The sequence below is a fragment of the Lagopus leucura genome, unplaced genomic scaffold, assembly GCF_019238085.1.
Source record: "Lagopus leucura isolate 7727_CA_CO unplaced genomic scaffold, USGS_WTPT01 Super-Scaffold_100001, whole genome shotgun sequence".
NCBI classification, from domain to species: Eukaryota; Metazoa; Chordata; class Aves; order Galliformes; family Phasianidae; genus Lagopus; species Lagopus leucura.
Window position 1 is genome coordinate 72,548,886 of NW_024962262.1, and position 19,295 is coordinate 72,568,180.

General features: G+C 39.7%; 1 protein-coding gene across 2 annotated transcripts; it reads left to right on the forward strand.

Annotated features, from left to right (window-relative positions):
- The first annotated feature begins 1,367 nt into the window (after nucleotides 1-1,367).
- VPS26C (VPS26 endosomal protein sorting factor C) lies at nucleotides 1,368-19,115 on the forward strand. Of its 2 annotated transcripts, none has more exons than XM_042868291.1 (8): nucleotides 1,368-1,519; nucleotides 9,732-9,875; nucleotides 11,828-11,977; nucleotides 12,533-12,613; nucleotides 15,070-15,144; nucleotides 15,375-15,525; nucleotides 15,855-16,007; nucleotides 17,654-19,115. In XM_042868291.1, the coding sequence occupies exons 1-8, from the start codon at nucleotides 1,463-1,465 to the stop codon at nucleotides 17,734-17,736; spliced, it is 894 nt and encodes a 297-aa protein (XP_042724225.1). In that variant the 5' UTR covers nucleotides 1,368-1,462; the 3' UTR covers nucleotides 17,737-19,115. The 2 variants fall into 2 exon arrangements, with proteins under 2 accessions (XP_042724225.1, XP_042724226.1); XM_042868292.1 differs by lacking the exon at nucleotides 1,368-1,519 and adding an exon at nucleotides 3,994-4,029.
- Nucleotides 19,116-19,295: the final 180 nt, after the last annotated feature.

The following is a 19,295-nucleotide window of genomic DNA, read 5'->3' on the forward strand; positions in this document are numbered from 1 at the left end:
TGTGTGGAGCCAGGAGCTGGAATTGTGGACCCTTGTTGGTCCCTTCCAGCTCAGGATATTCTGTGAACATATCATCCCATCTCCCCTCCACCTCTGCCACCAACGAAATTGTTTAAGAGTGAATGTAAAAAGTCCCATCATGTAGGATGAGGAAAGAATGGTGGTGTGTCTCTGAGGCTGGTAAGGTCTGCATTTGCCACATCTCAGCTGAATGCTTTGGATTCATACTTTGTAGATTTCCTCTGGGACTGGATATAACATCGATGGCTGAGTCCTGGACCCACTGAAATTGCAGGAATTAACCACTTGTGCTCCTTATCTGTGGGAGTTTTAACCATTTCCCTCAGAGCTGACACATGGCCACATGCATTAGAGGCATTGAACATCCTCAGTTGGAAGGGAACCATAAGGATCATCAAGTCCAGCTCTGGCCTCCACACGGGACCACCTGAAATTCAAACCCTACTTCTGAGAGCATTGTCCAAACTCTCATTGAACTCCAGCAATCAGGGCTGTGCCCACCGCCCTGTGGTGCAGCCCCTGTCCCTGACCCCCAGCTGCCCTCCCCTGACGCAGCTCCATGCCGTTCCCTCGGGCCCTGTCGCTGTCACACGGAGCAGAGCTCAGCGCTGCCCCTCCGCTCCCTGTGGGGAGCTGCAGCCGCCATCAGGCCTCCTCTCAGCTCCTCTGCTCTGCGCTGAGCACAGCGAGCGGCCTCAGCTACTCTTGGTACATTTTTCCCTCAGACCCTTCCCCATTTTTATAGCCCTCTTTGGATGCCCTCTAACAGCTTTATGGCCTGTTTGTACTGCGGTGCCAAGAACTGCACACAGTACCCAAGGTGAGGCCGCACCAGTGCAAGGTGGAGGCAGACAAATCACTTCATTAGTTGAAGTGAATCCACCAGATATTTTTCTACTTCAGATTTTATGTTTTTGTTTTGAAAGATTTTCTCACTTGATATTTTACAAGGCATTGCCTTACTTAAATTCATAAAACAAATTGCTGACAACTTTCAGAGCCTGCACACATTATGAAATGCAGTGTGCTGAGTCGTACGTGTAACTGTAACGGAGACAACTCCAGCCGTTTTGTATTTATTTACAAGCTCTTTATGTTTTCCTTAAGACTGTAATTCCCTTCGGCGTAATGCAGTTAGGCATTACCCTGAGCACTGACCTTCCTCTCTCCTCCCCCGCCCGGTTCCCGCCGAGGCGGGCAGCACCACAACGGCTGCGCTCGGGAAAGCCCGCCCAGGCCGCGCCGAGCCCGACCGTTAGGGCCGCTCCCCGTGCCAGGAAGCGGGGGAGGGGCGGGGAGGGAAGCAGAATCACGAGCTGAGGGATGACGCTACGGAGCCCCGGATGTTGGCGGCGCCAGCTGCCTCAAGCGCCGCGGGCGGAAGCCGGTGACAGGAGTGGGTTTCCTCCCGCAGGGGCCGCTCCCGTCCCGTCAGGGCGCGATGGGCACGGCGCTGGACATCAAGATCAAGCGGGCCAACAAGGTGTACCGCTGCGGGGTGAGTGCTGATGTTGGTACCTGATGGGGAGTAATACCTTCTTAGATACGGTCTTTAGGCAAGAGCAGTTCTACTTTGCTTTTTCCTCTGATTGAATTCTTCTTCTTCTTTTTTTTTTTTTTTTTTTCTCTGAGCGATTACTTAATAATTTTACACTAATGTAGTTGTTGTATGTGGTAAAGTGATTCTGTGTAGTTTAACTTTTGCAGCTACTTGAAAAATGCTGTGACTTTTGCAGTCTTTTTTTTCATTCCCTTTGAGAGCAGTTGGCTTCACTCCTTTACAGCCACCTGAAAAGAGGACGTGCTGACGTGGGGTTGGCCTCTTCTGCCATGTAACAGCAATAGAACGAGAGGGAATGGCCTCAAGTTGTACCAGGGAGGTTTTGGTTGGGTATTAGGAAGAATTTCTCCTCAGCAAGAGCAGTGATGCAGTGGCACAGGCTGCCCAGGGAGGTGGTGCAGTCACCGTCCCTGGAGGTGTTCAGGAGCCGTGTGGATGTGGCACTGAGGGACGTGGGCATGGAGGGGGTGGGCTGCACTCAGTGATCTTAGTGGTCTTTTCTAACCTTAATGGTTCTGTGATAGCAGTTTGTCTCATACAGCATCTAACCATGTTTCGGCTTACTGAATGCTTCTAATACTGGGAAACTGCTTTAAACAGTTTTGAATGGAAGGTTATGGAACATCTGCTCTGCAGTTGTCGAATCATTGAGACAGCAGCATCCATAAAGCTGAGCTGTCATTCTGTGAACAACACATCCCTTTGGGTGTGATGTTTTGGTGGTAAATGCTCTTCTCTGTTTCTCACCTTCTCATTATTTTGCTGATGTATGTTATTTTATTGCTGTGTTTCTTTTCAGTTTCCCTGCTAGGCTTGCTTTTGTATCATACCAAACAGGACTGATCTTAGTACAAGAAAAGGGATATTTCTTCTATCTTCAAGCTGAAATTAAGTAAGATTCTTATCATTAGTAGATCTGTGTGGTATGTTTACTGTCACTCAAACTCCATGTGAGGAGGTTTATAGTTTTAGTTCATTAACGAGGTCTGGAATTCTGAGATTTGAATGATGTGAAACAGCAGTGAGCTGTGTGTTAGGAGTGCAGTATGAATTTTTGATGGTAATTTCGTAGGCATTGGAAGGCATTACAAATCTCTCCTGAATTAGGCATGGAACACGTGCAGCTTTAGGGTTTTTTTTTTAGAAATGTACTGATTGTTGTATGCTTTGCTGACATCAGCTATGCTGATAATACCTTCAGTCTAGGACAACTTTCATCTCAAAAAATGCTTTCATCAATGCTGCTCGGAAATGAGGGGATTCCTGTAGTGAAAACCATAGCTCATCCCAGTATAGACGTCTTGCTACTTATATGAAGGCAGTGGAGATACTGGGGCTTGAATCGATCTTTTGTTTTCCAAGCTCATTTAAAACTGCATTTGGATATGTAAGAAGATGGTAACAGAATCACAGTTTGTAGGCATTAGAAGGGACCTCTGGAGAGTATCAAATCCAGTGATGTTCAAATTGTACAGTGGTTAGGCCTATTAGAAGATAATAGCACAAAGCTTTTGAAATCGTAATTTGCCTGAAACCATGATTATTACAGCATAACTTCACAGTGCAACTCTCTTTCACAGCCATTCGGTGTCTGCTGCCTTTCTTGCAGTGATGGTGTTGCTTGGTGAGCCAGAGGAGGGCAATGGCTAGAATTTGGACGGAGTGACTCTTAAATATATATAAGAATAAAATCTGTTGAATCGGATATCCCTTTTTTGTTTTCTTATGAATGGCTTCTCAAATAGAGTGTAACACAGTGTGTGTAACAATCAGTATCAGAATGGACTTGTGCTGGACGTGTAGGAAAAGGTGACAGCTACATGCCCTAACTTTCAGTTCTATGAAGTTTATGAGATAGCTCTGATTAAAGCATGAAAACATTTGTGTAGGTAAATACTTTTGCACAGTTAAGCAGATGGATAGTTAAGGAACCATTAATGTTCCTGGTGCTTGTTTTTGTGTGCATCATAAAATTGTTTGGTGAGTTTTTTGGTGTTGGTTTTTTTTTTTAGCAGACTGCTTTAAAGACAGTCTGCTTGCACTCCTAAGTAGGTATGAAATATTTGCTCTGAGAGCTGATATGTAGTATTCTGGTGTGTTTAATTTAATACATGCCTCTTGGTGATTTTGTAACTTCTGAGGGTCATTTTGACTTTAACACCCATCTAAATGGTGTAGGCTTATAATAGGGTAGTTACCTTTTCTATCATCTTCTCACTATATGGAAACTGTTGAATCACAGCCTGAACCTCTGATTGATCACCTGAGGCGAGCAATGAGTCAGCCCTGGGAGCACAATTTAGATGAAGGTAATTCACCTTTGCTGTTGGAAGGGGTGGAGCCTGGCTGCACCTCTCCTAGACCCATTTAAGAGCTGGCTACCAGTGGGGAAGGATCTCTTTTTGGAGATCACTCCTTTGGAGTTTCATAGCAAGCCCAGGACAAGGGTAAGCACTCTTATTTATTCTGTTTTTAATATAATAACTGCTTGATCAAACTCTCTTGTTTATTTCATAATTATAACATCTGTATATTCATTGATTATACACCTCACGTTGGTTACGATTTCAACACTAAGCCTTTGAAAGTATGTGACTTTCAAAGCAAGTCTGTAGGTTTTCCCTGATTTCACGCAATCAATGAAGTCATGCCTAATGAGATCTCTTTCTTATTTTAAGAAGCAGTGGGTGGCCTATAGAATGGAGACTGCACAGAGTGGAACAGCTCCAAGAGAGCAGGAAACCGGACAAACCGTTGTTTGTTGTGTGGATGAAGTTGTGTGGATGAAGAGAAGCCTGAGGAATCTCAGCTTGTGCTTCTAGGTCCTCATAGACCAAAGAAGTGGCAATGGCTGCTGATTCTTCCATTTGAGCTCCAGTTTTCTGTTCTGTGACAATGCGTGAAATCTTTCTCATCTCTGGATCTGTTGAGCGTATGCCATTCAGCATCTCAGTCTCCTGAAAGCATTTACTGTATTTCTGTGTTACCTCCAAGAGGGAAGCGGTGAGGGGAAACAGATATGAGAGAGACCCATATTTAACAAGTGCAGAGGTTCTCACAGTAGTAAATTCCATGTTAATGAAGGCCCTGAGGGTGTGAGAGTTTACGTAAAAAAACTTCTAGAGGGAAATGCTTAGAGATAAATGTTTGTGAACTTTAATGTTATTGCACAACTCTTTTCTATTCTTGTTAGGTGAAAATATTGTTCAAAGTATATAAGAGAAGGCTGGTGAGAGAAGAATGTGTGTGTCTGAAATAAATGGTTGGCCAGGAGAATTAATAACATCTGAGTAACTTCTCATTTTTTGCTTTTTATAAGGTTAGAGTGGTATGTGTGGTTTTCTGTAGGCTTTCTCCATAAGGCCAAGACCTCTACATTTCTCCTTAGTGCTGAAATAGCCATATGGTTCAATCTTCAAATTACTGTTCCCTGCTGTCTTGGATTAGGTCAGGTTACTTTTCATCCTGGTACAGTGACCTTGGTTATATTAAATCCAGTTGAGTCTGAGCATTTTTCATCATTACAAAACAGTCTTTCTTGCCAAGTTGAAATCTCTTCTCCTATTTTTTATTTATTTTTATTTTTTAGTGCAAGGCAGTATCTTGGCAATAACTGTTATTTTTAATTCTTCTTTTCTTCTATGTGAATTGTTATTTTTTTTTAACTGGGAGAAAGCAGACATAACATTTATAAAATAGTTGTGCATGGCAACAAATTGCTGCTTTAGAAACGAAAAACTTGCTGTGGTAATTGGTGAGCTGTTTCTATGTTCATTGTTTATGATCATCAGAAACTGGAGAAAATAAGCAAACAAAGACCTTTATTTTTTTCCAGAGTTCAATTTGAATAAACTTGGTTGAAACAAGTGCCTTAAACTGGAGGTAAAGAACAGCACATTCACCATTTCTTGGAGCAAAAAGAGCAATAGTTAGGGGGCAAGAGAGAAGTGATTGGGGATTGAAGAACAAAAAGAAAATAGATCTTAATGGCCAGTTTTGTTATAGCAAAATAAGGCTTACTGCAGCAACTAGGAACAGAAGATCAGTGTTCAGGAGACTTCTCCCTTTTCCCCCTCCTCTCCTTCCCCCCCCCCCCTTTTTTTTTTTTTTTTTTTTTTTTAATTGAAGAGAAAATTTCAAGCCATTGAGGCTAATTTAACAAACTTTGGAATGCTGGAAGAATGAGAGGGGACAGGCACAGCTAATGATGTGTTTTATTTAGCAAACCTAACAGGATGACTGGAATATCTGTGGTAGTTAGCTCAAAATGGATAATTAAAAGAATTGCAGGCTGAAAAGGCTGAAAAATGCAGTATACAAAGAAGAATGCCTTGATTAATGTCAGCAAAAGGCTTTTAATTACAAGTGTCTCCAAAATATACTTAAGCTAGAATTTGCCTACACAGAAGCTTTTTATTGTTTCTGACAAAGCAAACTGCTTAGTAATACTGAACATTGAGGTTGAATGTCTGATGTCCTGTTAGTTGGATATAGCAGGGTTTTCCTATTAAATGCAGTACCTTTCTGTGTAAAGAAGCAGAAGAATGTGAAGTTAAGATCTGCTGGTGGATCAGTTGGGTAGAATAATACATGTGGCAGAAAATGACGAAGAACATTTAGTAAACAGGACTTAAGTGAACTTAATTGGAAGTCTAAAACTGCCAAATTCATGCCCTTAGTCCTGAAATTAAAGGTTTGTGATGTGGAAAGAGGAACCCCAAGAGCAACTAAAGCATTTTGTTGGTAACCAACTGACCATGGACTCCCATTTTGCCAAACCAATGACAAGCTTAATTCATAAAACTTGGAGCTATGAGATACGGTTTAGTGGCTTGTGGTAGCAAGGGTAATGGGTGGACGGTTGGACTAGATGATATTGTAGGTCCTTTCTAATCTTGTGATTCTGTGCTTCTATAAAGATATAGTTAAAATAAACTGGAGCTGGGTAATTGGTAAGCATTTCTGTATGTACTGGCATTCATTACGGTGTCTTCTGTTGCTGTCAACACTTGAAAATGCGTGGTGGCAGATTTCAGGTGGTCCTGAAAGCTTGCCTTATGGTTTGTTTGATTGATTTTGGTGGTGGTGTTTTTTCAAAAGTACCTCTCATTTGAAAATAAAATAGGCTGATATTTCTTATCAGCAAATATTCTTATCTGTCAAATGACTGGCTCCAATCTGAAAGTACATCATATCTAGCTGGAAGCTTTTTGTAGTGCCTTATTCAAGCAAGAAAACCTGACTGTAAGCAGTCAGGTTGGAATTGGTGTGTGTTTTAACACTAGAAGTAATTCTCAGCAAATAATTAATGTGCTTTGATCCTTTGAATCTTTACATCATGTTTAAAGAATCCGATTGGCTGCCTGGTTTAGTCAGAAGTTGCAGCTTGTCTTAGGAGTTTAGAGATGAGGTTCTGTGATCTGTGTTACGCGCTATTGCTTCTTCCTGAACAAAGATCAGCCCTAATTGTCCTCAGCCAAACACAGATAGCTCTGCTCAACGACTGTGGAAATAAGGGATGATGAGGTTGAATTAGGTGAAGCAGATGTTCGTTGTAGTTGAGACTTTTCTGTCAGTTACATGTGCCTGTTTGAGAGGTGAGGAACTGACAGTAGAAGAATAAAGAGCTTATTTGGGGATCGTTAAATTGGAGCAGTTTTCTCACAAGAATGTTTTGTTCCAGTGTAGCATATGCTGCTCTGTCAGCTTCACGGGATGCGATGTCCTTTCTGTGGATAGTTACTCTCCTTAGGAGAACGATTCTTTGTAGAAGAGCATTAGCATTATTCCATTTTGTGAAGTTTTGTCATCGTGTGGGAAAGCCTTGAGGAGTTCCTGGAAAGTGTGAAGGTAGAAAGCGAGCAAAAGCAACTGATGATAAGTTACTCCACTGTAATAAGTGGGGCTTCATTTCACTGGTGACTTTCTCTATGCCTTTGTAGAATCCTTAAGGTTGGAAAAGACAACTGAGATCCCCCAGTCCAAATAGTCAGCCCACGTCCCTCAGTGCCACATCCACACGGCTCCTGAACACCTCCAGGGACGGTGACTGCACCACCTCCCTGGGCAGCCTGTGCCACTGCATCACCGCAGCTCTTGCTGAGAAGAGATGTTTCCTAATACCCAACCTATACCTCCCCTGGTGCAACTTGAGGCCATTCCCTGTCATAATTACTTGGGAGAAGAGGCTGACTCCATTTCACTACAACCTCCTTTCAGATAGTTGTAGAGAATGGTAGGGTATTAAAGATAAATGAATACCTTTTGATACAAATTGAAGACAGTACTAATTACTCTAGTGATGCCAAATAACTTTTTCAAATGTTATATTTTCTTTTGCAAAACTAAGAAGCTTTCTTATAAATGATGTGCTGACTGTAAGTATTTTACCATCTTGATATGTTTATGTTCTTTTGATTTGTACCTCTTGGAAGGACAAGTGTACTGAAAGTTTTGTGTTTAGGAAGAACATGAAAAAGTACAAAGTAGCTCTTCTTAAGAGAGGGAATAGTAGATTTTCGCACCCATTGTAAAATGGAGATAGAACCTGATGGCATATAAACAGTTCAGATAAGCATCTCTTTTGTGATGCTACTCTCTCTCTTGACTAGTGACTTCTTTAAGTTGCTTGTTTAAAAAGTGACTTCAATGTTTTTCTTTTAATCTCCTTTTATTTCTTAGGAGATACTTATTGTTTAAAGAAAGAAATCACATTTAATTTTAATCCATTCTTCTCCCTTCTGCCCTAAATGCATACAACCTTCTTGTGTGAAGCTGTGTAGGTGATAGCTAATAGGTTGTTGCTATATGATAGAAGTCTGTTCTCATTTACTGAAGGACAGCCCTGAATGTATGAAGTGCTTGCTTCTTATAGTTTAGCAGTATTCACTTTTCAAAGCAATAACCTAATTGCTGGTACTAATTAAAGCCTGTTTGCAAAGCAGTACAGTATTTAGGTCAGCTTTTCTTCACTGTCCTTTTGTGCTTGTGCCTTCTGTTCCTGGAGTTTCCCAGTTGCTGCAGGTCCTCTTCTCGGATTTGTAGCATGGCAGCCTTCATTGTGATGCTTGATGCTCTGCTTTAAACTGCCTGACCCATTTTTCTATATTGTTATGCTGTACCAATAGTAAAGACAAAAGGCTGGCAGCATTCAAGTGTACGGAGCTAGACTGGTTCTAACTGGTCGAGCGTGGAGTGGGCAGTCTGAGTTACTGTTTCAATCTGTGGTTTGGTGTGGAGGCTCAGAGCTTTACTATCAATCAGGAGAGAGTTAGTCCTAAGAAATCTCCAAGTTCTCAAATCACTTGCTGCTGTTTCCAGACGTTTGAGTGTTTGGTGTGCAATACTGGATTGAAGTGGACTCTCTATTGTAGGAAATGGGAAGGATAAATGATGGGGTATGTAAAATGAAATGTGTCTTGCTGTCCTGCAGTCAGTTCTTTTTCAGTGTTCAACCTTCTAAATTAGTAAGTAAAAGCTGCCATGTTCTTGTGCAGATACATTCTTAGTGGGATAAGTGACCTGTCTCTTGGTTCACACATCTTACCCTTAGATTCAGGTATGCTTTGAAACTGTTTCCCACATAGTGGGGCATAGGTTTGTGTAGCAGAACATCTGTGGAGTGGTGGGGTTTTTGTTTGTTTTTTGTTGCTGGCTTTTGTTTTTATTAATTAATTTGCTCTGTACAGCTCTTTGGATTAATCTGATCATCAGCACAGGCATCTCTTTCCCAGCTATGCTCTCTCTCCCATTCCTTATGACTGACCATCCTGCTTTTGGTATTTAAATTTTTCCTGAGATTTGGAAATGAAACTTAACTGTTACCAACTGAACTGATGGCTGCTTATGAGGATGTTTTTCATTTGCCAGGAGAGGGAAACCTCAAAGTGTTGGAATGCAATTGAAACTTGGAATAAGTACTTTCAATAAGTACTTCTGTGAGAAGGAGAATGTTTTTAAAGAAAACAAACTGGAGTCTGTTCCTCACATTATTTTGTTATCAGTATTTGTCTCTTCTAACAGGGTTAGACTGTACTTTGGGAACAGCTTTGTTGAGTTGTTGGAAAATGGAGTAGCATGTTGTCTGAGTAACAGCAATACCAGGAATTGCTTTAAACAACTGTTTAGATGTTGTGTTTTCTCCTACTAGGAAACTGTTTCTGGCGTTGTGGTCATAACAAGTAAGGACACAATCCAGCACCAAGGCATCTCATTGACGATGGAAGGATCTGTAAATCTGCAGCTTAGTGCCAAAAGTGTGGGTGTGTTTGAAGCTTTCTACAATTCTGTCAAGGTAAGAACCTGTGCAGGTTGATATCTTCAGCATGAAGCTTTTCTCAATTTTCTTAGATTTTTCTTTATTGGCTCTCAGGAAGTTACAGTACTTCATGGTATGCGAATGATACAAAGCAGAGAAATGCTTAACGTTCTTTCACCATTTTGGAGTGTTTTCTTTAGGGCAGAAATGCAGTAACGTAAATACTAGGGTTACTGGAGGATGCATTGGAGACTCATTCTACGGTGACAAAGTTTAATTGGACTTCTGTCCAGGTCAGTTGTTACACTAACAGTTTCTGCAGAGGCCGTTGAGGTTGTTTGCTACTGAGTACCGTAAAGGTTCCTCGGTGCAGTATGACACTGCAGTCCAGCAGCTTGAACACAGAATCCTGGAAGGCCTCTCTACTGCTCTTCAGGTTTGGAAGAGTGAAGTCTGGAATCTAGCAGGACAAATTATCTTGGGCTGCACACAAATGTGGCTCTATTGATTGAGGGCAAGGTTGCCTATGTCTAGAGTCAGTGTAGCTGTATTTGTGGAACAGTTTGCCAAAGTGTAGGGTCTTTTAAAGTCTCAATTTGTATCATAGTTACTTTGTTTGCAGCATGAGTAATCTGTCTGTGATTGATTGAAAAACAGAAAAGCAGAAGAAGCAATAGAATTTTCTTGTTCCAGCCTGCTAGAGGAAAAATAGAAGTAAAACTGTAGAGAAGTGTAACCTTCAAGCAAAGCTGCAGTGATCATATTTCTTTATAGTTATCTTGTATCCTTTTCCTAGTGTACCCAGCATTCATTGATTAGCTTCCTTCTAATTGAGTAATAAACACTTTATTATGAACTGGAGGAAAAAAAAGTTCCCTTTATGATGTTCCCTACTTAGATGGGCTGAGATCATTTAATCTTTTCTCTTCATCCAGCACTGCTTCTGCTGCTTTGTTTCTGTTCATTCGGGTTGATTCAATTTATTAGATTAGTAGATCAGGAGAGGGCAAGTTTATTTCTGATATGAGTTTAATTGATTTGAATTATCTTACTGATAGGTCAGATGAATGTCTAGTTTAGCACAAAAGAAAGTAATGCTACATGGAGGAGCAAGTTAGGCTGCTTCTTTTAGCACGAGTGAACAGTGAGCTTAGTTCAGTCATTCTTCTTTCTCATGTTAAAAACGCAGGTTGGAATAAACCTAAATAGAGGAGGTTTAGCTTTATCTCATTAAATGTCAGCACAACGATCACTCTTTCAGTTCTTGCAACTGTGACAAATATGTGTAAGTAATGGAACAGTAAGATAATGAGGGATTGCATCTCTTATCAGATAGACACTGAAGCAACTTAAACTGCTTGCAAGAAACTGGAATCTTGAATGAAAATAAGATGCCAGTAGTAATGCTGTGCTGGATTTTCAGTGTACTTCCCTATTGGGCACTTTTGCTCTGTCCTGCTGCTTTTGCTTTGTTCCATTTGTGTGCATATTTCATGATTATCAGGCTTTCCCGGTCCAATGGTAAATTGTAGCTAACCATAATTTCAGAAATAAATCAAAAAGAAACCTTATAAGAAGAGAAACCTTTAGGGTGAGAAGTGATGGATGAGCAGGCAGCAGGGTGGTGGGGAAGGGCTGCCTGCTGAACTGGCACGTGTACTTGTTGATTTCTGCAGCTCATACTACAGGTCATCGTTTGGAAAATGGCACTTTGCTTTCCCAGGTGCTTCAGACTTTGCTGTTCAGTTCTCTAAATGCACGTAGTCGTTACTTTGCTACAACCATTAAATAGATCATACATCATTTTTCCAAATGAAACATTGTTAATATTTCCTTGTAAGACTGGAGAACTGCGTATGAGGAAAAAATAATCTGAATTTTTTGGTGAATTCTTGAAGCCTGTTAGACTTCAGTGATACTGTTGGTTCATTTGACATGATGTAACTGTCACTGTAGTTCAAACTGAACTTTCGTATTTATTTTTGCAGCCTATTCAAATTATTAACAGCACTATTGAAATGGTAAAACCAGGGAAGCTTCCCAGTGGCAAGACAGAAATTCCTTTTGAATTTCCACTGCATGTGAAGGGCAACAAAGTTCTGTATGAGACGTATCATGGTGTCTTTGTTAATATTCAGGTAAGGGAGTCCTACCTGTGAAGAAAATCTGAGCTTTTGTTACCTGTCGTATCTCTTCTTCCATGGAAACAGAGGACAAAGTTTTCTGTCATAGTATCTTTAAGTATATTTGTTTTTGTCAGTTTGAAGGATAAGCAGGAACTTAAAGGTCCTTCTCTTTAAACAAAAACGTGGTGAGCAGCAGTACAGAAATCACTCCTAGCTGGATGTCATTTGGGTGCTCAAGCCATACGAGAGTGTTACTGTGTCAGTGAATTAGTCCCTTGATCTCACTGGCTGTTATGTAACATGCGAGACCATTTCAAAATGGGATGGGCCTGTAAGCACAAAATAGCTTTCATGTGGGGCATCTGAAATCATATACCTTGTATCTCCTTCCCTTCCCACTGTATCATTGGTATATGCATTACCTACTAATCTGCTGTAAGCAGTGCCTTAAATATTAAAATCTGCATTCTGCATATACATATATACCCATACAAAGGACTGAAAGATAACGGATGAAATCTTAAGTTCTTCAATAAGTCTTTCTCGTTGTCATCCCATTCTTGCCAGTATACCCTGCGGTGTGATATGCGACGTTCTCTGCTGGCAAAAGACCTAACCAAGACTTGTGAATTCATTGTTCACTCAGTGGTAAGTGCAGTTTGTATTAACTACACAGTGGGGGGAGGCTGGCTGCGTGTGTGCTTTGTTGGATCTGATTTGGTTTATTTTATTTTTCATTTTAAGTGAAGTTTGGAGGTAAGGTTAAAAGATGAAGTAAAACAATAAGTACTTGTATCTGTGGTATGTATGAGTAAAGGACATACATAACATAAATATCCAGAAGAGCTAACGTGTCAGTTTTTACTGATAGGAGTAAAACACCGTTGGTTTTTGTTTTGCATTTAATGTAGAATTATAAATAGGATTTGCATTGCATTTATTCTGTTATTTAATTTTTAAAAGTGAAACAATGTAGTTAGAAGAACACATATTTATCTAAATGCTGTTTCAGATTATTTGAATGCTTCCTAGCCAAAACTTCCAGGCACCCAAAGGTCTGCCCTAGAGAAGGCAGTTTGTTAGTTGAGAGACAGCACATAATTTCTGTCACTTAGATGCCTAATTGTGACTTAGAGCCCCAGGCCAAAATATCAAAGTTAGGATTGCATCAAATTGGAAGGAAGAAACTTGTCAGCTTAATCACCTTTATTATATAAGCCCGTGGTTGGCAATATGCTAGATATCCAAGTTAATAAATAACCACACTCTCCAGTCAGTGACATGGAGACAGTCTTCTATATTGCTGTGGGCTGAGATTTGACTGTCTCACAATAAATGGTTGACTGCATGTTATTTGGAAGTTCCTATATCAGATTTTTTTCCACATTTCAGTTTGTATTGCCTTACATACACATTCAGAGCCTGTGCTGTCAGTACAGGTTGTGCAGGCCTAGCTAAATACCTCTTCTTTTTCCACATGGAACTTACTAGAACATATTGTTTTGTATCATTCCCTTGAAGTTTTTAACAGTGCAATTATAGTGTTAAGACTCTTATGCTGTAATATGGTGGAAATATGCTGTTTTCATTCTGTACTACCACAGATTTAGCTAGGTGCTAAAAGGAGGTCTTCTGTTGGTAGGATTGTATTATTTTCCAAAATGTATTATACTACTTTTTATTAGTCCATCATTATATTATAAGTAAGCCACAGTTGTCAAAATAGGGAACAAATTATATTGTGCAGTTTCCTGATTTTATTTCATGTTCCTACTGTGGCACGTCTTAGAACACAAGTCAGTAAATCATGACAAATCTTCCAGTTGGGGTGAATTAATGAGGTTTTACTGAACATATAATTCTCTCTGTCAGTGCTCAATGTACCATTTCCCTTAACCTTATTCTTTGCCAGAATTTGTCATTTGTGGGAGAATACAGTCAATCTTTTTGCTATTATCTTCCATCTTGCAGCTGGGCAGCAGAAGCTGTTTTGAATTCTTAGGTAGTGAGAGTAAGTCCTAACTTAGAGTTCAAGTTAAGGCCACCAGTATAGCAGTGCTCTACCAACTCTCAGTCACATGCAATTGGTTCTCTCCTGATTGATGCTGCTGTGCTGATCACTTGTTCTAAATATGTAGAATATGTAGGGAAAAGGCATTCTGTCTCTCTCTGAGATAAGGATGGGGAGAGAGTGTGGCGAATGGTAAATTACATTTGCCTTCCTGATTCAAAGCATGGACTGCATCACAGCTGAGCTCAGGGCCCAGCCAGCCATTTATGTGAAGACTAACTTCCTGGTTTTGTGATAAGTGATCTAAAGAAGTGAACAACTACAAGAATGTGCCCCTAGAATTGTTTTTTCCAATGTGGGAAATTAACCTGGACCACATTTTGCTTATTTTACAGTTAAAGAAGCTGAGAGTCCACACCTGTTACATCAGTGCCAGATTAGATTCCCTCAACTGAGAATCTCTTTTTGATACAAGGATGACTTAATAGGCCTGAGCTGGTCCTGAAAGGGCAGCAGAAAGAGCTCAAAGTGCTCAGAGATAGCAAGAGAAGAGGGAAGGTTCTTTAAACATATAAATAATCTTGCTCCATTACTCCAATTTACCCTGCCCAAATTTACAAAGTAATGATAATTTAAGGAAACATAAAGCATGACATACAAAATGTAATTATTTGTAAATACAGAAATGTGAATTTTTTTTCCTATGGCATTCAGTATGTTTCAGAAGATTGGTAGTGTTCTTTTTTCCAGGGCATTTTGATTAGCCAAACACTTGGTTTATTTGTTTTTAAACTTAAGAATGGAGATTATGTTGTGGCTTATCGCAATGGCAAGTGCAAAATAAACAAAGTTTTGATAGTTTTGTTTCTATAATTCAGATTTGCAATATGCTGAGATCTGTTTAGACAATATCATAATATTACTTACTACCAAATGTAGGAAATTTCAGATCTTTTGTTACACAGATACATACTTCTTGTATGCAGACAATTCTGAAAATTAACACAGCCAATTGTTAATTGATGTTAGTATTTAGAGTGTGTGTTTGTGTGCTGTAAATCAGTTACAGCTTAACTGTTTCATTACTGTTTAGTCACAGAAAGGGAAACTGACGCCGAGCCCAGTAGACTTCACAATTACTCCTGAAACTTTGCAGAATGTTAAAGAGGTAAGTTGTTTGGGTTTTATTTATTTACTTTTAATTTACTACTTGCATGATTCTGAACAAGAGAAGAATGAATAAATGCTTTGCTGTGCATCATTAGCTTTTTTTTTTTTTTTTTTTTTCTTCTTATTTTTTCTCTCTCCTCCCTCCTGTTTTTGTTTTGTAAGGTGATGCTGCCTGTTCTCTCCTGGTACAGATGATTAGTTATGTTTGTTTTCCCTCCATCTTCTTAGAGAGCATCGCTTCCAAAATTTCTCATCAGAGGCCATCTCAGTTCTACAAACTGTGTCATTACGCAGCCACTAACAGGGGAGCTGGTAGTGGAGAGTGCAGAAGCTGCAGTCAAAAGTATTGAGCTGCAGTTAGTGCGTGTGGAAACCTGTGGTAAGTTTCCCAATAGGTGGAACGTGTGTATGCTGCAGTAATTACCACTTAGATGTTCAATATGCAAGACTGTCAGAAATCATACTACTAAAAACACTGGCAAAAAATAATTCTGCATTTCGTGTGGAACAGTTGAAACATTACTTTAAATTCAATCCCTAAGACTTAGTTTTGAAGCACTCATGTGAAAACTCACAAATCAAAGGGCAAAAGGCCATATCCCTGTTCCCTTCCCTTCTTGCTCCTGCCCCCAGTGAATTCATATTTGAATTTTGGCCATTGCTTTGCTTTTCCTTCCGCTCCCTCTGAATTTCTTTTGCTTTCACCAGGGTGTGCGGAAGGTTATGCCAGAGATGCCACAGAGATACAGAATATTCAGATTGCTGATGGGGATGTCTGCAGAGGCCTACCAGTTCCTATATACATGGTGTTTCCCAGGTTGTTCACTTGCCCTACCTTGGAAACAACAAACTTCAAAGTGGGTAAGTGGATAGGATCTTATGCTCTGTTTGCAGCTCCCATTAGAAATAAGCTGCTAATTTCACTTCAGCTTCTGGCAGGTAATAGGATGAATTGCTGTGCAAGAAAGAACAAGGGTGACTATTTCCTTGTAGAGGTTCCATGAACAGGACTGTAGTATGCTGCATTTCATATAGACTGAGAAAGCAGAGACCAAGTGCTTCCAATCAGAAATAGTTAGGATACTGTTATGCAAGTTCTAAGAGAATTACATGACCAGAATAATCAATGAGTAACTTTTTTTTCTGCCAAAAAAATATGGTGTTATTCAACACCTGAATAGTAGCCTGAGAATAAAATGGAAAGATTCCTTCTTTCTATCACTGCTGAGAACCCCTCCTTCCATAGCATTTTTTTTTTTTTTTTTTTTGCTTCCCATTCTCCTGCTGCATAGATGCAGAAGTGAGGCAGATTGTACCTGACTCTATTTTCTAGATCTACACAGGCCACTTCCTCCTAACTGTATCCAAATTCTACCATCTTCATTACAAACATCTAAAATTTAGGATAGTTCTCATTTGTTCAGATAAGTACTTCAGAAATTCTCATTGCTGCCTGTGGTTGTGTGTGTTTTTTTTTTTTTAATTTAATTGCATCACATTGAGGCTGCTAGTACAGTAGTAGCTGTTACTACAGTCTAAGTCCCTATTTCCAAGATCCTTCCCACCTGAAGCTCCTGTTACTTTTCTGCTGTGTATCTTGGACAAATATGCACAGGTAGCTTTTCAACTTTCATTATGTGGTTGTCTGTTCCCCCAAAAGCATTTCTGTACCTGATGTACTGTGATTTTTTTTTTTATTATTTTTTTTTTTCCCTCCACTTCCCCCCGACCCCCCCAACATATTATTCTGGTTTACTTTGGCCATTTCTTACTATTAAATAAGAAATGGCTGCTGTTAATGTCATATCTACTTTTATGAATTTGAAGTCTTAACTGAAGTATGAAAGTGCCCAAAAAAGACAGCTATGTTCAGTGTGATCTCTGCCTGCCTTCATCTGTGAACTCTACTTGTCTTTATATTGTCTCCACTTAGAAGTCTTTACAGACCTGATCCTGATCCTATTTCTGACCAACACAATGTAATATTTGAAGAGTAGATTTTGAGACTTTTTCCATCACTTACATGTTTATGGTTTTTTGGTGTTTAACTTCACTTTCTGTAAGGCCTTAAAATCTTGTTACATTCTGACAGTGTGGGCAGGAATTTGTTCCTTAACTTTTCAACATGATTCTAAAAAAAATACACATATGCTTTGGGATGAGGTTTCTCACACCAAAGTCCATTTTAATCTGTAGTTGTTTGATCTTCTGTGTCATCTATGTTGATCACACACTGGTCAACAGGCATCAATTTTGAGTCACAGAGAAGCAAATCCAGAAGAAACTCAGTTTGTAAGTAGCCAAGGGTCTCAGTGGCCCAAGGTCTTAGATGCCTCTAATTTGGTTCTGTCTGGAATACCTTTTCATCCCTGTATGACTTGGCTGTAGAAACAGCTTGGGAGAGTCCTGTGGTGTGATGCAGCTGAGAGTAGAAAGTGTCTGCTCTGTTTTTACTGTTACAGTTCAGTTGAATGGATTAATTAATGGAACTCTTTCTTTTCCTGTAGAGTTTGAAGTGAACATTGTTGTCCTCCTGCATGATGATCATCTCATCACAGAGAACTTCCCACTGAAGCTCTGCAGGATGTAAATAGCCAGAGGAAGAATCACTTAAGGAGTCACAGGAGAAGGATGAAATCATTCAGAGACAAAATGAGATTTTATCTTATCTTGTTATTTGAAGTGAAAACTTATCACTTCCTTCCTCCTGATGGTGGTTCTTGGGCTCTCAGTTATCCCAAAGCCTTTGCCTGTCTTATGGTAGCCTAGGTGGATTAACTATCTTGAGAGCTCTGTCAAGTGTCTGATTTCAGCAGCTAGATTTTATGTTTTTTTCTCAAACAAATTGTGAATGATTTTTTTGCATATTTTCCCCAGTTATAAAAATATGTGAAGCAAATTCTTCTGTTCAATTCATGATGTAACACTTGTTCCCAAGTCCTTCAAAGACCTCTTAAATGAAGTCAGTTCTGTTAATATGGTTTACTGTATATATATTTGAGGAGGGGACAGGACTGAATAGTGCCTGTGGAAGTATAATAAATGGTGCTACTACAATGCACAATGTCATGAGATGAATAGTGCACGATGACTGAATTAAGAGATGTGAAATGGGTAATGAGGTGAAATAACATCAAATGTATTTTGGTCAAATTAGGAATGAGTCTGCCTCAAAGGAGTGCTTAGAGCTGAAGTTACTGCTTCACAGGTAACTTCTCCTTGGCTATTCCCTGGAATGCCCTTGCTTTACCTTTGCTGTTTGTGTAAAATAGTGCCAAGGAAGGTCAGAAGTTTTTAGCTTCAAACTGCACTTATTCTGGACACTTTAACATCTTTCCTCTTTACTAGACTTGTGCAGCTCAGCTCTGATGTGAAAAAGGAATGACTGACATGACAAACAGCAGCACTGCCTTGTTGCATAGCCCTCTGCTCAGAGTGTAGATGAGACCAAGTACTGAAGAAAGTGGCCAAAAATACTTTTATGCTGTGACACCTTGTGCCTGTAGAAAACTATTCATGATGTGAGCAACTATTCCAAGAGAGATAGGCCATTTGCTGCTTAAACAGGTGGGTTAATATTGCCACTTACTAATATGAAAGTACAAATACAAGCACCTGAAAGGAAATATATATAAATACTTTTGTGAAAGTAAATATACAAATTTACACTAAGAAATATGTTAAGTCTTTGTAATCATAAATCTTAAAAGTTCATAGAAACTGGCAGAGTAGGAACTAGATGGGGGGGAAAAAAAATCCACTCCAGCAAGAAGCAACCTTCCTCAGATGAACAGGTAATGGATTTTGATGTTATCTGAAGTTAACAAAAAAGCTGCAATTTTCTTTTAGTTGTTAATTTTCCACAAAATTTGCATGGGATGGAGGCAGGTTAAGTAGTATATAGGGCGTTACATCAACTGTGATGTATAACAACCTAAAAAGAATTAAAAAGAGAACTGCCAAAACCAACTTCCTGTAGCTTTTTCCAGCAGTATTGCTAAGCAGGAATATGTAGGTCTGAGTTTAGCAGTGGTTTGGTATCAGCTGTACTTCAGGAGTAAGCATTTGATATTTGATATTTAATGTCTTACACTTATTAAAAAAAAAAAACAACAGAACACCTTTGTTCTCTATCCCCTCCCTCTGTTT